General features: G+C 33.2%; 1 protein-coding gene across 1 annotated transcript; it reads left to right on the forward strand.

Moving 5' to 3' along the window:
• Positions 1-219: 219 nt before the first annotated feature.
• LOC110727377 (probable leucine-rich repeat receptor-like protein kinase At5g63930) lies at positions 220-5,680 on the forward strand. The gene is made up of 2 exons (XM_021906942.1): positions 220-3,949; positions 5,021-5,680. Exons 1-2 carry the CDS (start codon positions 1,015-1,017, stop codon positions 5,404-5,406), a joined length of 3,321 nt encoding a protein of 1,106 aa, XP_021762634.1. The 5' UTR covers positions 220-1,014; the 3' UTR covers positions 5,407-5,680.
• Positions 5,681-18,972: the final 13,292 nt, after the last annotated feature.

The following is an 18,972-nucleotide window of genomic DNA, read 5'->3' on the forward strand; positions in this document are numbered from 1 at the left end:
ATATGACGAATAAATTTGTGTTCATGTTATGTCAGGTTCTAATTTCTCACTCAGTAAATTTGATCTATTACAAATCACATTATCATGTTATATTAAGGCAAATATTGCTCTTATTAGTGACAAATAGTCGTAATGTAACCGGATTCAATCTCAAGTCCGGACTATTAGCTCCGGTACCACCCTAAGTTAGATAGCAATATTAGTTTAATCTCATAAAGTAATGAGGGTATTTCCTTTAATTAAAAAAGAATCTACTCTAAAAAGCTACTTGTATTTTACTTCCCAAAAAGTTAGTATAACCTTTCTAGCTTTCTCAGCTATCTTCTAATCAGCACTAAAAAGAGGAGAGAAGAAGCTGCTGATAGAGAAGCCAAGGAAGGTGAAAGCATGCTTTGTCGGCCATTAAAGCTTCATCTCAGACCCTTCATCCATCCTCTTCGATTTTCCTAAAGATTTTTCACCATAATTTTTCATTTTGACCCAGATTTCATTTCACCTTATTTTATTTTTATTTGGTGGGATCACACAATAAAATCCCTTCATTCATTGCATTTTGAGTGTCTTTTTTGCTTCTTAAAAGGTTACTATATCTTCACCTTGGGAAAAGAAGAAAACCCCATATTATTTTTCATTTCTTTTTCTCTTTTTCAGCTCTAATTTTGCCTTTATTTCATCAATTATATGATTCCCACAAATCTTGGGAAAAGTTGAATTTATGTGTTTATGCTAATGGGTTGCAATTGTGGTTGTATTTTTCCTCCTTATATCAGCTCTCATTCATGGTGGTTTTCTTGCCTCTCATACTTCTTCTTTACAAATAATGGCCTTAGAGGTATGCTTGTAGCCTTCTCTTGATCCTTTCTTGTATCCTGTTTTCGGGTTTTTGATTTTTCGGATTATGTTGCACCCATCATTGTTCTTTAACTTGTGATATTGATTACTATTAGGTTGTTAGGATTGAAGGAGGGAAAAGGGTTATGTTAGCAGTTTTTGTATGAATAAAGGGTTTTTAGAATGCCAATGTTCTTTGAATCACATAAATTTTGGGTTTGGGGATTTCTCATTGTTATTGCCCATGTAATTTTCTTGTGTGAAGGGTTAAATTCTGAGGGTTTTTGTCTGTTAGAACTGAGACATGGACTAAATGATAAATACAATAATCTGAGTAATTGGAATCATAGTGATCAAACACCTTGTAGATGGATAGGTGTGACCTGTTCCAACAGTACTTACCAGCCTGTTGTAGTGTCTCTTGATCTTACAATGATGAATCTTTCGGGATTGTTGGGACCGAGCATTGGCTGTTTAACCCACCTCACTTATCTTGATGTTTCTTTCAATTCACTGGGTGGGAGTATACCACATGAGCTAGGGAATTGTTCGTCGTTACAGTCTGTCTCTCTGAACAATAATCAGTTTGAAGGTTCTATCCCTGCTTCATTGGGTAGTTTGTCTTCCTTGCAATACCTGAATCTGTGCAATAACCTGTTGTCTGGTCCCATTCCTGAAGAGTTTGGAAACCTTTCGTCGTTGGTTGAATTTGTGGCATACACTAATAGAATTAGTGGTCCATTGCCTCGGTCGCTTGGGAATCTGAAACAGTTGCAAAAGTTTCGTGCTGGGCAAACGTCGATCAGTGGAAGCTTGCCTGCTGAGATTGGCAGATGTGAAAATTTGGAATATCTTGGACTGGCACAGAATCAGCTTGTTGGGAATATACCCAAGGAGATTGGTATGCTTACTAAGCTGACTGAAGTGATTCTTTGGGGTAATCAACTTTCGGGTAATATTCCGAAAGAGATTGGGAATTGTACTAATCTTGAAACACTTGCTTTATACCAGAACAATCTTGTTGGGGAAATCCCTGCAGAAATTGGGAATCTCAAGTTTCTTAAAAGATTATACCTCTATAGGAATCAGCTCAATGGAACAATTCCAAGGGAAATAGGGAATCTATCTTTAGCATCCGAAATCGATTTTTCTGAGAATTTATTGACAGGGAAGATTCCAGCTGATTTTGGCAACATAAAGAATCTGACGCTTCTCTATCTTTTCCAGAACCAGCTTACTGGTTTTATACCAAATGAGTTGACTTCCTTGAAGAACTTGACAAAGCTGGATCTTTCAATCAATCATCTCACTGGTCCTATTCCAATCGGCTTTCAGTACTTAAATAAGATGATTCAACTTCAGCTCTTCGACAACGAGCTTACTGGTAGCATTCCTCGAGGGCTTGGGATATACAGCCCACTCTGGGTTGTTGATTTTTCAGCAAATATGTTGACAGGGAGGATTCCGTCATTTCTATGTCGTCATTCTAATTTGATATTGTTGAATCTTGAGTCGAATAAGCTTTATGGGAACATTCCAATGGGGGTTTTAAATTGCCCATCCTTGGTACAGCTTCGTTTGGTTCGAAATAAGCTGACAGGGAGCTTTCCTTCAGAGTTGTGCAAATTGAAGAACCTTTCTGCCATTGAGCTTGGACAGAACAAGTTTAGTGGTCCTATTCCCCCTGAAGTTGGAAATTGTAATAAATTGCAGCGACTGGATCTTGCAAACAATAATTTTGTCTTGTGGTTGCCGAAAGAGATTGGTAATTTGTCTCAGCTAGTGACTTTTAACATCTCATCCAATTTTTTCACAGGGAGGATCCCAATTGATATCATTAACTGCAAGAAGCTTCAGCGTCTTGACCTTAGCTTTAACAGCTTTGAAGGTAATCTGCCAGCTGAATTGGGGACCCTTTTGCAGCTGGAACTTCTCATGCTTTCAGAAAATAAGTTTTCTGGAAACATTCCTGCTGTACTGGGCAATCTTACTCGTTTAACTGAGCTGCAGATGGGTGGAAACTCATTGTCGGGTCGGATACCATCGTCTCTGGGATCTCTTTCAAGCTTGCAGATTGCTATGAATCTTAGCTATAATAATCTGTCTGGGACAATCCCGTCAGAACTCGGAAATCTTATTCTCCTGGAATATCTTTACCTGAATAACAACCACCTGACTGGTGAAATTCCAAGCACATTTGGAGATCTTTCTAGCTTGTTGGGTGTAAACTTCTCGTATAATGACTTAACTGGGCCAATACCTTCAATGCCATTGTTCCAGACCATGGAATCGAGCAGCTTTCTTGGAAATAAGGATCTTTGTGGCCAGCCTCTTGCTTCAGCCTGCAACGATACATCAGCATTTCATCCGTTTTTGCCCCCCAAAAATGCTGAATCTTCCCAGGGTAAAACAGTTACTATAATTGCAGTTACTGTAGGTGGCATATCACTCATTCTTATTGTAGTTATACTGTTTTACATGCGACGGCCTGTTGAAACTGTGGCTTCTGTGGAAGAGAATGCTGATGATTCCTCAGTCTCAGATATTTACTTTCCTCCAAAGGAAGGCTTCACTTTCCATGATCTCATTGTGGCAACTAGCAATTTTCATGAGAGCTATGTTATTGGAAAGGGTGCTTGTGGCACGGTTTATAAGGCAGTAATGCACACAGGATTGACAATTGCTGTCAAGAGACTAGCTTCTAACAGGGAGGGGAACAACATTGAGAACAGCTTCCGAGCAGAGATTTTGACTCTTGGAAAGATTAGACACCGTAATATAGTGAAGCTATATGGGTTTTGCTATAACCAGGGTTCAAATCTGCTGCTGTATGAGTACATGTCAAGGGGCAGCCTAGGTGAGGTTCTTCATGGGTCTTCATGTAGCTTGGATTGGCCTACTCGGTTCTCAATTGCACTTGGTTCTGCTCAAGGTCTAGCGTATTTACACCATGACTGCAAACCGAGGATTATTCACCGTGATATCAAATCCAACAATATCCTACTAGATGATAAGTTTGAAGCACATGTTGGTGATTTTGGCTTGGCAAAGGTTGTTGACATGCCACAATCAAAATCAGTTTCTGCAGTTGCTGGATCATATGGATATATTGCCCCTGGTAAGTTTTTTTTACGTGACTTGGACACATTTGATTTATAGATTTTTTTGTCGTTTTCTTTTCATCTTCCATTTTTAATGCTTATTTGTTTACTAGATATTTCATCATCTGCTCTAATGCTATTAGCCTTTAGCGAATGTATACAATGAACAGTTGCCATAAGAACTTTGTCGGTACCCCCTCCACAAATTTTCTGTGATTTATTGTAGGATATTATCTTCCTCTTTTGAAAAATGATTTGCTTATAAATGTCATTAGTGAAAATGGTCTTGACTTGCTCTTAAGGATTGCATAAGTTGTGATGAGTGTCTAATTGTCTATCAAATATTATGGGATGCCTTGCAAGCAATTAATGTGAAAAAACATGGACACTTATGCAAGAAATTTGTTAATCTGATGAAATGATAATGTTGCTTTGATGTGTCATTTAATTTTAGAGTACAACCCTTGTTCTTTGTTCATTGATTTGTTTTCCGGCTCTTGCTGGATATGCAGAAGTGCAGAACTGCTAAATTTCCACACAGAGCCTTAAGATATGTTAAACAGAACCCATCTATTGGCTCAATATACGATTTACTGAGCCTCTTAATTTAGCAGAAAATAGTTACATCTTAATGATTTCATTCTATTGAACTTGAATTAAAATGTTTTAGACGTAGTGGATAGAAAGTTTAGATTTGATTATAATAAAAATTACTCCTTATAATTTCTGGAAATGTCATATTAAAAAAAAAAAATGCAGGCTCTTCTATGAGTAAAAAATCAGGTTGCTTGGTCTAGTTTAAGTAGAGAGCAAAAACTTGTTACAAAAGGTATGTTAACTTAGCCCTCGGACAGAGCATGGTATTACATATCCTTGGGACCGGAGGAGTGTTTACTTTGTATGGTATGGTTAGAAGCATATTTATGACTGATATATTGTTATGACATGAATGTTTAAGGCCTGTAATTGCATTTCCAGTCAATGAAGATTACATTTTGATCTGTTTCTACTTAGCTATGATTTCTATTGAGAAAATGCAAGTATAGCTGAAAAAAAAGTTCTCAATATGGTGTTTTATTTCCTTGCAGAGTATGCATACACCATGAAGGTTACAGAAAAGTGCGACATCTACAGCTACGGAGTAGTTCTTTTGGAATTGCTAACTGGAAGAACCCCTGTACAGCCAATAGAATTGGGAGGTGACCTAGTTAATTGGGCCAAAAGTTACATCCGATCTAATTCATTAACGCCTGGTATACTTGATGATCGATTAAATCTACAAGACCAAGCAATTGTTGATCATATGTTAACTGTCATGAAACTTGCCTTGCTCTGCACTAACATGTCCCCGTTTGACCGACCATCTATGAGGGAAGTTGTGTTGATGCTAATTGAATCGAATCAACAAAACGAGAAGTCAGATTCTCCTTCATTCCATAATCATGATATACCTCTCAAGGAAAATGCAGTCTGAACACATACCCATTCAGTATTGTGGCTAATTCTTCTTTCTAATTAACATTGTTATTAGAGATTAACTAATCTTCATGTATATTCTATATATCACTTTTCTTTCCCCCATTTTGTAAGGTAAAGTATAATCATTCAGCTCCTGATCAACATGAGCTTATAGGAATCACTGTATTCTAGAAACACTATAGCCTTCCCATAAATGATTCAATGGTGGCCTTAATTATCTTGGTCACCTGATTAATAATCAAATGCATTTTTTGCCTTCTTTCAGCTAATCTATGAGTTCTGTAATCTCTATCTCTATATTCGCCTGTTCGTTTTTCCATATATACACATATATAAATGTACTTTCATACGAGTACTCTAGATTACTTACATCGCTTTGTCAGTTTGATGGGATACGCATGCCAATGCACAATTTAAGGCTCATACCAGGCAAAGCCTAGCTTAAGTTGTACGTTTCATGAGCTCTACTTGGCACCAAAGTATCATGAAATTGAAGATGTTAACAAGACATGTTTTGGGCAAAACAATTTGGTCAAGACTTTGACCATAATCCATGGACTGAAGACTTGATTTGGACAGAGTGAGATTGGGCCGAAGAACACCTACACAAGGAATCACGTTAACTGGCATCGGGGGTGTGTTCGAGGAAACCCCTCCGATGCCTAACTTATTACGTGTTATTGATACTCAAGGAGAGAAATCAATGCATGTAAGTGTAATAAAAGTAATAGAGTTTGTAGACACTCAAGGAGAGTACCTTGTTTGGTGATTTTTGGAATATTTATACCTTAGTGAAGTGGGCCTCATTGTGGGCACATTCCTTTTTTGTTTGTCCATTCGTAATTGTTAAAACCTACACCCAAGTGTAGGTACTAACACCTACAAGCTACAGCCCCCTCCCCAAATAACTACTATCAAGATGGAAAAAAAAATCCACCTTATCTCTCTCCTCATATAAATGCTAAAAAAAAGAAATATTACTACTACATTTTCTCTATCTTCATATATTACCCACTTTCTTCACTTTTTCACTTCATTTTCTCTCTCCTACACTATCAAAATCTCCCAAATTTCTCTTAAAAAAAAAATCAAAATTTTCTTTGATCACAACTAAAACATTGGATTTAAAGGATGAAATCACAAAATCGAAGGAAGTTTTTTCAAAAGAAAGATCGAAAATAAAATTGTAAGTTACTTTTGTTTTTTTTTGGAAGGAAAAATGTTAAACTTTTTGCCTCGTTTTTCAGTTATATTCTTTAGATATAATAAACTTCGGTAATAGTTCTTGTTTCCTCATTTTTATTTATTTATTTTTTATCATAAAAATGATTTCTCATAATTGTAGTAGAATGATGTATGGTATACTTGTTGAATCGATTTGTGGTGTGTTATTAGATTACAAACATGTTGGACATAAAAAAAATGAAAATAGAGTGTAATTGTCCCAATTTTCTAGATAATTTGACATGATTTGTAAGATTATAGAAATGTAAATTTAGTTCGTAGTAAAAGTTCTTTTTGATGAATGTTCATTTTCATTTTGATAAAGGTTCATTTATATATTAGTATACGGTCATTCAAATAATAATAAACAGTCATTGAAATTCTAATAAATGTAATTTTTTTTTTAATTTTTAATTTTTAATTTTTTTATTTTTTTGCCATTTTCTTCATTAATTTCTATAGATCTAACAAGGGATTTCAATAAGAGTTTTTGATTTCTTATAGTTTATCACAGAAGTGATTCTGGAAATAATATTTAAATTATGTTATAAGAACTTTCAATAATTATAACATGAGTCAATTAAAACTATGTTTAGTGAATTTTGCCTAGTAAATTTAATATATTATAAATGTTCATTTTAGATGAACTTTATGTTCATTTGTAAAGGATTAATATTCATATTTTAATAGCCAAATTATCAATTTGATTTACGGAATTGAATCATTGATTCTTAATTAGTATTATTTATTTTGTTAATAAAAACTGTTATTTATTGAATTTTGGCTATGAAACTTAATCTATCGTAAATGTTCTTTTTTTTAAGGAACAATGATCATTTTAGATGAAATTAATGTTCATTTATGGTCATTTTTCATTTGAATATATGTTTAATTAAATTTGATACATATTTATTCTTTTTAAATTATATGCTCATTCTCATATTGAAAGATGTTTATTTTTAATCTAATACAATGTACATTCTCATATCTAAACATATTCATTTAGTTTAATACTTGTTCATTCAGTTCTCACATTAAAAGATATTCGTTTGAATTTTAATACTTGTTTGTTATCATATTGAAAAAGCTTAGTTAAATTTTAATATATGTTCATGCATTCTCGTGTTGAAAGATAGATAATCATTTGACTTTTAATAGTTGTTCATTTTTATGTTGAAAGATGTTCATTTAGATTTTAATAGTGGTTCATTCTTATATTGTTCGAACTATGTTCATTTCTAACAATGTGTTTAAATTTGTATCTATAAATGTGTATTAGATTATCTAGTTTTTATTGTAGTGTGTTTTAGTTGTAACTAACATTTTCCTTAAAAAAAATTATTCATTTACAGGATAATGAAATAAAAAAAGTGAAAGACAATGATGTATATATTGAGAAAAAATATGTATTAAGTAAAGCATAATACAAACATCATAATAGTAGAAGGGGTATAACTAAGAGGATGATTCTATATACCTTTTATGTATACCAGATGTATTACATTAAAAAACGATGTTCATTTTGTAAGATACATGTATGATGTACATTTTCTTAGTTTAAGATTTTCACTTTTATTGTTTTTTTTGTGTAGTTTTTAATTTTATTTTTTTAAATTAAGCATCTGTCCATTTGAAAAGTTAAATATATATTTCCTTGTATGCTTAAGAAACAGGAAATAATGAGCATATGTTAATTTAAAATGATGTTATAATGCATTACTTTTATTCTATATTGAAAGATATTTTTTCAAAAGAAGTATATTAACTCAACCAAATAATAAGGCAAATTAATAAAAACTGTCTAAAAACAAATATATAATATTTTGAATATAGAAGGTCGTATTAATAAGATTGAGCATTTAATAATACAAAATTGAACATTTACATATATAGAAATGAACATTTTATATGTGATTCCAAACCGAAAAAATATAAAATACGTTATTATTATTATGAAGGAAAGAGAGTGCAGGTAGTGCTACCTACACAAGGGTCTAGGTAAAAATTTGTATTCCATGATGGGTTGACTTAATCCAAATGGGCACTGGATTGCTTCAAGGACTTTGGGCAAGTGAAACTTGTAGGCTAGAGGAGGTTTCTTGGACTTTGATAGCTTTTGGGCCATTCATTGACCGGCACAAATGATGATTTTGGACCCAAACAACATATATAATTGAAAATTTGAAATACCATTGATCGAACTTATTATCTCCTTGATATATATCAAAAATGATATGTTAAACTAGGAGGTTATAATTTGATTCCATTGACATATAAAAAAGCATCAGGCTGCAAAGTCAGCTTGTTATAGCCATGAGCTACTTCTTTGTCACTGCTCCACAAACATTAATCACAACACCTTTTATAGCAACCTTTTGATCCTCCATTCCTTGCAAGCTTACAAAAGTAGCGAGTTTTTACCTGAAAAACTTGGGCAAAACTAAAATTGGTAGTACTTTCCAATTTCTATTAGCAATGACATCAGGGATACGAGGTGGGAGCAATGCCAGTACTCCATCACCTCAACCTCAACCTCATACACATACCTATATATCTTTATATATCTATCTCTATCATGCCGAAGGAGGAGGGGGAGTGAAAAGTTGGAGTCCAACTTTTGGACTACCAAAATTACCCCTAAAAGAGCAAATAAAATAATTAAAATAAATAAAATATTTCACATAATTATGTTAGTTTTCAAAATTTTACCACAATTTAGTCACCGTATTTGCATTATTCCAAAAGATAAAAAAAATTCATAAAAGAATAATATCAAAATATTACTAATATTATCATGTAAAGGAATATGAACCTCCCTATGCATATTATTATTGTAGATGTTGTATGTCTAATTATTAATGTAACTAGGAATTTGGTCCATGCAATGCACGAGCTATTAATATTAGTAAAGAAATTAGAAAAAATATGTTTTTGTATAATTCCTCCGTTCTAGTAATATTGCAACAACTGGACTTTCGCACTATTCATCACGCTTGTTTGACCACATGTTATGATTTATACGTAATGTAAAATATAGTCATGTAGGGTCTTGTTAGATTCCTCTCATAAAATACTTTCACAATATCAATTTTTTTTATTACTCTTATACAATTATAGATATTTAACATATATAATGTGCTGTGAGATGCGTAATTTCATCCTTGTTGCAATATTAATGGAACACAGGAAGTATGTTATTTTACTTGATTAAACATTTTTTTTTTCTTGAGAATGAAGAGTTTAAAAGTAAGAGGAAGAAGTGACAATTGAAATGCACTCATAAATAGTACCTGTATTAAGTAGGGGATATGAAATAAACATTATATACATATAGTGAATTAGTAATAAGGTTTGTGTTTTTTTTTTCTTTTTTTTTTTTTTTTTTGGTAAAAAGTATTTTTGAAAAAATGGAGAAATGAAAGGGGGACATATGTCATTTGTGGTTTGTTATAATAAGTACATATTCTTCCTCGTAAAAAAAAAAATAATAATAAAAAAAAAAAAAAAAAAAAAAAAAAGAAGTCTAAGCATTCAAGAAATTTCATAGAAAATCATACAAGACCTCAAAAAATTTGATTCCAAATAATTGTGAGGCCCTTAATTTTCAAAATACGTTTGAAAGGTTGTAAAGAAGACTCTGAAGTGGTAATAGCAATTGTGTAAACTGTAAACATCAGAGTTGTAGCTTCAGTTAGGCGGAAAATTGGTGTGAAAAAATTTAACCCTTTTTTTTTATGAGGATAAAATTGGTGGTTTTTACGGTTCACACCATTCATAAATATTTAACCCTTTTTGGCTTTTTATTTTTATTTTTTTAAATAAGGTTTTTAACTTGGTAATGAAGTTGGTGTGAAAATTTTATTTTTATAAATTTACATTGTCCATGGACACAAATTAGACAAACCGTAATAAGCTAATAGCCGAGTCTATTATCACATTATACCTCGAAAAAATTAGAACATATCAAAACACCTTAAATATGGTGAAGAGAACAAAGATTAAGAGTCTAGGATCACATTATACCTCGAACATTTATTTGAAGCCTGGATGTTGCTCATTATCATAAGCATTGATAGAGAATGCTAGACCTCCCATTGTCGTTGGCCTCACTGATGAAAAATGATGATCCTCTGCTGTTGGCTGATTTACTTTACTTGTTCATTCTAGTACTCTCGCCTATCTTATTGTACGTATTGACTAATTTTATCAGCCAAAAACAAGTATTGCCAAGTTATATTACTCCCATGACTTACATCTCCCATATGAACCAAGCTAAGTTTCCACTATGATAAATTAGCAAGAATAGATGTACTATTAGATTGATATCAAGTTATCAATTGTCATTATTGGCTACTTTCATATACAATTTGTTTCCCATCATATTAATTAGCACCCTTATTTTGAAAATTGAGGCCGGTCTTAGCTTGTAGACTTAGTGCATTCATAATTCTCTCTCACTTACTATCCTCTTTTACTTGCCCCATTGTCAATGTACTTAATTAAACGAGACAAGCAAACTGTAACAAGAATAGTACAAACATTATTGCTGCGACGACATATAGTGATCCAAGTTGTTGTTTGGAAACTTGGAATGTATCACTACTATTGTGTAAGAAAACTTAAGGCTAAATGTAGTCAAAATTCTCAATGCCAACATAGTTATTTTGGTGTGTGGTTGAGGTATCATTGCCAAGATCTTTTTCCAGTTCAATATCTATAGAAGTGGTCTGGAGCTTGGGACATGCATAGCATGAAGAATCGTACATGGAATATTTGATAGACTGTCAAAGGCTACTTATAGTAGATTGATGAAGCAGGTCCCAGTAGTTTTGATGGTAGCTATAGCCTGGTAGTGATAGTGGAATACATACCACCTTATCTCCAACAATGCAAAGTATTGCATACCTTTATTGGTGAAATATTCTGTCTCAATTAGTTCAGCATAACAATTTGCCTATTCCGATTGAATCTACCGACTTAAAACTAATTTAATCATGTTGCTAATCTAGACGAATCGTTTGCCACCTTTGTTATTCAGTGACTAAATATATACACTACATCCATTTAATAGTGTTCTTATTATTTAATATTTGCAGAAAGATTAGGAAAAATGAGGTAGAGTGTATAATAAGATCGGTGGTATATATATAACAAAATAAAGTGGATTAAGTAAGAGAGAAATAGTTCAAATTACAAAGGTAGGCAAGTTTAGAAAGGTGAATAATTAAAGTAAGAGATAGTAAGCGAAAAATATATAATTGTAGGGTAAGAGGGGTAAACCGAATAGAAATGGTTTGCGAAAAATTGGATTAAGGAAAACTATTGAGAACATTATAAAACGTCTGAAAACGGAAAGTGTAATAGCTACCCACCTCTTGTGGGTGGGCACTAAGGAATTGGAAGTAGTATGATGTATGCTACAAAAGAGACCATGTTATAAAAACTACTCAACCGTAACAATATAATGTTTTCATTATTTTGAATTTTAAAACTAGTTATAAACTTTACTTTAACCATTGTTTATAATTATTTATATACTTGAGGAAAGTTGAAAAATTAGTAATGTGCATACAAGTTTGATATTTAAAATATTCTGTTTATCGTTTGTATATTTTTTAATACATGAATCTAAACATATACTTCAATATCTTAAACACAAATCAAATTTAAAAAACATAATAAAATTTTAAAAAAGAAATTGATTATGGACACAACACATCTAAGATATATGAATATGTTTTTTCTTATAGATATTTTTAGAAATCGGATTAGAAATTTAGATTCCATTAATAATGGTGTTTATACATATTTCATATAACAAAGAGATAGAGAGTATTGATAAATATTTTATCATGCCCCTCATATGAGAGTCCATCAGACTAGAATTGTGGATGTAGCATGGACCCCATCATACTTAGCGCTTAATGTATTCTATCTTGAATAATTATGGTAGATGAGATTCGAATATGTGACCTTTATTGTGTCGCATTATCGCCGATAATATATTAAATGACGAACTCAACCAAAAGGTTAAGCTAAAAATTAAAGCTCAAGGTTGGTTTATACATTGTATCAACGTTCAACTGAGAAATTGCCTAGGTATTGTTTGACTGTTTGCAGGTTAGATACTCAGCTTTTTACTTGGTTATAATAAATAAATTATGATTGTTGTTTCTAAAATTCGAAGTAGTCTAGCTACATCAGTAAATAAACAAAAATTGCATGTTCAACAACCAAGCATGATACTCCTAGTGATCAAGTGATGTAAGCTGCGCTCCGTACCTCAAAACATAAGTGGCAATGACTAGTGAGCACAGTTCATACCATTTTTGCATCTTTTAATGTGAATTCAAACTACAAGAGATTCCCTCTAGCAAGGACGGAAGTGTAGCTTAATTATGGCAAAGAGTAGCAGGAAAATAGAGTGGAAAGACTCTATCTTACATTCTTACACTGAAAATGACTTATCATATGCATGCACATGCTGTTATACTATACAGGTTTAATGTGTCTATCAGAAAGGAATATCTCACAACTCACTTGGGGGGGAGGTAAGGAAATATCCATCCTCAAATTATCCTAAGTGGAATTGATCAAACAACCTTATCGTTGTGAAATACAATCCTTACCACTAAATTAAACAATATACTAACCGGTGGGGTGTTAAATAGCTGATGTTTTAATAAAAGACACGTATAGTAAATTGATTTGTACTCCATATAAATAATCATACTTTTAAATTTTAGATATTAAGAAATTCTACGTGACAGTCTTATAAAATTGTGATTCTATATGATAAAAAAAATTTGGCCATATTTTTCATTACCTTCCTAAATTTGAGTATATACAAACCACAAACATACCCTAAACCCTTCCTCCCCAGCCCCGCGGTTCCACCATCGATCTCCTCCCTCACCCTCGAAATCGCCCCCCTCCCCTCCCCACCCCCCCCCCAAAAAATTCGGGCCCCTCCCCTATCCTGTTTTATCTCTTTCTCTCTTCCATCCCCGCCTGGAATCCGGTGGTCCGATCCTCAACCACTAAAACACCATCGGTAGGATGAGCTGAGGTTGGACTTTCGAGGGTGGGGGTTTAGGATGGTTTCGGGGTGGGGAGTTTGGGTTATTGGCGATGTTGGGGGTAGGGTGGTTTTAAGCAATGACGAATCTAGGAGTTTTATGTAGACTGAGCCAGATTTCTAAAGCTTATTCATGAATTAACTTAGATTTATTTTTAAAAATTTAGTGAGTCGGTATTGGTTTTGAACTCCTAACCTACATTCAACTAGATGTAAGCTATGACCAATTTAGCCAAGTAACATACCTTGCATTGCCTTTTATTCTAATGCAGCTTAAACTTCTTATATGTTTTTTCGATCATAGGGCGAGCCATGACCTAGGATGGCCACTCCTTGGATCCGTCCTTGATTTTAAGGGCGAAGGTTTTCGTTATGGGCGGTTTCAAGGTGACGAGGGAGGCCATTTCCGGTCGGGTGGCTGGGGAAGGGGGTGATTTTGTTTATTGTGTTTTTTTTTTACCACTCACATGTCGACACGTGTCAAAGTAACATGTTATAATAGATTGATGACCGGTTGGGATCGTTAAAAGAAAACGCAGGTGAAGGTTGGGATTGTTCTATAATAAACAAAAAGTTAGAATTATTGAAAGTAAATTGGCCAAAATTGAGATTATTAAAATGAATTTTTCTTAAAATTAAAAATTTAATTAATTTTTTATAATACGTTTTCTATCTTCACTCTTTTCTCATTAGTTTCAGGCACTGCTTAACTTCATTAATTTTATAATTTGGATTTGGCGATTAACTATCATTATAATCAATTAAGTTACCAATTAATCAATAATCTCCCATACTCTCGATTATTGTAAATTTGTAATCTATACTAAAAAGAAGTCTCAAATTCCATCAAGTTCTTGAGAAACCATCATTTTGACATGATTTTGAAAACTAAAACATTTAATTTACAAAATTAAAAAATAAACTCACTCAAATTTGATAAAATTTAATATTTTTAGCATGTAATTTAATAATATTAGCTCACTTTATGCCGGTAGAAAAAAAAATAAAAAAATAAAAAAAAAATCCCATTCTTTGGGAAAGTGGTTAAATATTGACACTATTAACACATTGATTAATTTTAGGGAAATTCTCTTTGGTAACATCGAACTTTTTATATTTCTCTTTGGTGAATTGCAAAAAAATCTACAATAATTGGTAACCTTGTATTTTTTTACAAAAAATATTGCACCACTTGCCTTTTAAGGAAGTTTCACAAATATTGCACCATATACATTTAGGTTAGATAATATTTGTGTTCACACTACAAATACCCTATATACCTTTACCTTTAAACCTTTGATTCTTTAGTTTATGTTTTAATCACATGGATAATTTTGTACTTTTATCTTTCTCTCTCTTTCTTTTTACCACTACCAAAAAATTTGTGTCCAACCCTTATAGTGCAATTTTAAAAAAGCGGAGGAAGTAAAAATCATTAACTAAGTTAGTTTTTTAATTTCTTTAATAATTAAATTATTTTTTAAAAAAACAAAAAAACCCAACCCACCCACCCCCCACCGGTCTGAACCCCTAGCCCCCCTCCCCTCTGCGGCGACACCCTCGTCCCCCTGTCGGCACCCAAATCCCCTCCCCCAACGCCGGGGCCAAACAGTAACCAACCTATCTCCTCCTCCCCTTCCCAAAAAACCACCTCCCTCACCCCCCAAACACTATAAGAAAACAACCTATTTTCGACGGACTTATCTAACGGAATAAAAATCCGTCGGAATATATGTACTTTTCGATGGATTTTTTCGTTGAAAATTACCATTTCCGACGGATTTATATTCCGTCGGAAATTTCCGACGAAATTTCCGTCGGAATATAATTATAAAAAAAAAAGAAAAAAAAAGTCTTTTATAACCCTAATACATAACCCCCCTACTCTTTCCGCCACATCTCTTTCTCTTTTCCTTCTCCTTTTCTCTATCTTTCCCCTTCTCTCTCATCCTCTTGTTCTCTCTCCTCTTCCGTCTCTCTCATTCTCCTTCTCTCTCCTCTTCTTCGGTCTCTTCCTTCTCTCCTCTTCTTTCCCCTCTTTCTAACCACCATAAACGCCGACACCACTACAACAATGACACCACCACCGCGCAACAACACCAACAACGATTTTTGGGTGGTGATTTTACGGTGGCGCAACAGCAATTTCAACATCAAACGTGGCGGCCCGTCACCCATTTTGAAGATTTTTTGTAGATCTAGGTTAGATTATAGATCTAGTTTTATTTTTTTTAAAAAAAATCTTATTATAGTTAATTTTGGATGTAATTGTAATGTTATTAATTTCATTATATAATTGTATATTTATTTATTTATTTAACTTTTTTGTTTGAATTTAGTGTTTTTTTTTTGGGATTTTCGTTTTTTTGTTTGGCTAATTATACTTGGTAATTGTCTTTTTTTTTTTTGTAGTTTTCGTATTTTTTTTGTTCAATTCTGATTATATTTGTTTTTCTTTTTTTTTTTGGTAATTTTCCTTGTTTTTGGCTAATTTTTGGACGGTGGTTCTACGATGGGGCTAGTGGTGGGGTGGTGGCTTGTGTGTGGTGGGGCTGGTAGGAGGTGGTGTGGGGTGGGACTAGTAAGGGTTGGTGTGAGGTGGGTTGGTGGTGTAGGGTGGGGCTATTGGTGGTGGGATTTAATTTTTTATTTTTATTTTTTGGGTGGATTTTTCGACAAAAATTTTGTCAGAAATTTTCGGTTGAAAACTTTCCGTCGGAAATTTCTGAACCGGAGAATCTCGTCTGACGCCCCAAAATCCGTCGGAAAACTGTTTCCATCAGAAAAGGTCGAATTTCCGAGAAATACGTTTTCGATGACCATTTTCCGATGGAATTCCGTTGGAAACACGATTTCCGACATAAAATCGAGTATTTTCGACGGAATTTTTGCGTTGAAAAATGCCTGTTTTCTAGTAGTGAAATTAACTACCATCAATAGATCTCAAAACTGCTCTTATTTTCACATTCAGCAAAATTTTGTTCTTCGACTTTGTCCTTTTCCTTAAAATACATTCTCGCCACGTCACTGCAATCGCAGAATTATCCCTCTCCTCCAACACTCGAAGCTCAATCTTGAAACACCCCACTAATTCTCTCTTTAAACCTGTCATTCTTGTAATAAAATCCAAGAGAATTACGGACGTGCTACCGCCACGTGTTCAAACGATAAGGCTAATTCAGAATTAGCAGCGGAAAAAACAAACTCGGTTTTAAATAAGTTTCAATACCAATGAACAAAACCATTTAAGTCTTACAAGTTGGAACCATTAAGGCCCTTATTCAAAACCCAACAAAAGTAGTAAATAAGTCAAACCAGAGTTTAAATAAATTCAAACTTATGAAATGAAATAAACTGTGAACAATAACCAACACTCTACTCAAGAATCCCACCATCGTGATGCAAGTCCAAACTCTGTAAACACATGTGACTAATCTGCTCCCTAATACTACAAGTGTAAAAATTGGATCATTATAGGGTCATTGAAAGGCGAAGGCCATGACCAAGAAAAGACACACAAACACACGCAATCAGCAACGCTGAGTACATACAAGCTACGAAGTATAACAAAGAATTCCTAGCATGCTACTACTAATCAATCAACACACACAATTTAATTATTGACTCAAACATACACATGCCTTAATAGTTAACATTACTAAGACTTCACTAATTAATAATAAATAATTCATTTTATTTCATTCATTGGATTAAGCAATAAACAAGGTTGTCTTCCCATGCTCCAATTTGGAACATCAATAAAAGAAAAAACTCCATGCCTCCTTTTGGAAGCACCAATAAACATCCAATGGCAGATGGGCGTGACTCCATGGCCATAGCTAGTATGAGATCTCACCTAACTTCTTATAGTTTTAAAAAGTATTTGAAAACAAGAGACTCGTAGATCATACGGCCTCTAGTAAAGTGCATGAATTATACCCCGTGTACCCCAACCCCTGTTTGTCATTACTCTAGATGTGCACAAATACAGAATTTTATTGCTCATCCATCTTGCACTTTACGTGATTTACAAGTTTAAACTTGGTGATGACTTAAATGCAAAACAATATAATCAATCAATCATCAATCATTCAAGCGATTCAAATTTCTAATTCAATTCTTGATTTATTAGTGACAAACAATATTTATTATTGAATCTTTTAACTACCTCGGTGTATAAACACCTTAAGTGCATAAGGCACCTTAAATCCTCAACCTCGACTTATAAGACTTTAATTCTCCCTTTACTAATTCCATTCCAATAAACATGAACGAGCAATAAGATAATTCCCTCCACATATTTACGTACCTTTGCCTCTTAGCTCATCTTGCAAGTTAATGCATAAATAATACTTACAAGATAAATCAGTACGCAATTCCCATACATGAATCAAAACCAATCATCACATTAATCACCAATCAAACTTACTACCATACAATTCCAACCAATCCACAAGTTTCCTAACATGATTCTAAATTTTCCAAGTCCTTAAACATGCTCCTAAAGGCAAGGTTTTTCGTATCCTTGTACGTACATTAAACGAGTTGGTTGGCCACTTTAGGAACTAAAAATCGCCCTTTACTAAGTCCTCTCCTAAACCAAACAACAATAATTAAATTAAAACCCAAGCAATTTACAGCAATACTAATTAACTTTAAAAGCATAAAAAATCATTGAAACAACATCTTTAAGCCTCCCTAAAGTCTAGTTAGTAGTTTAGAAGTATTAATATGAATTTCCATAAAAAAATCCTTAAAATACATCTTTATCTATGAAATTTCAGCAAGTTTAAAACATTATAAAAATCTGAAATTTTATTTTAAACAAGTATTTTGAGGTTATTGAAATCCTTACTTACTACTTTCATTACATAGTAGATTAGTAGACTTTAAACCCAAAAATCCACTAATTTTAAGTGCTTAAAGACTCCAAAAATAATAAACAAAAATCTGAAAATTAATTCATGAATTTAAACTTCAAAGTTTAACATTTTATAGTTACAACATACCCATAATAATCATCTAAAGGAATTAGGAACATGAAAATATGAAACTAATACAAATCAAAACCCAAAACCGAAACTTTAAAAACCTGAAATTTTATTTACAAACAAAATAATTAGGCTTAAATCATAATTTAAACATAGTATGATTAGGTAACTTGATTAACACATTTTAAGCCCTAAAATCATGAAAAATCAAGGTTTAAGCCCCAATTTCACAAATTATGTAAATCTGAAAATTTAAACTAGATATCAA

The sequence above is a fragment of the Chenopodium quinoa genome, unplaced genomic scaffold, assembly GCF_001683475.1.
Source record: "Chenopodium quinoa cultivar QQ74 unplaced genomic scaffold, ASM168347v1, whole genome shotgun sequence".
In the NCBI taxonomy this organism is placed as follows: domain Eukaryota; kingdom Viridiplantae; phylum Streptophyta; class Magnoliopsida; order Caryophyllales; family Amaranthaceae; genus Chenopodium; species Chenopodium quinoa.

Coding starts and splice junctions, on each gene's coding strand:
- LOC110727377 (XM_021906942.1), top strand. CDS start 1,015: ATGCCAATGTTCTTTGAATCACATAAATTTTGGGTTTGGGGATTTCTC. Junction 3,950..5,020: donor ATATGGATATATTGCCCCTG/GTAAGTTTTTTT, acceptor ATTTCCTTGCAG/AGTATGCATACACCATGAAG.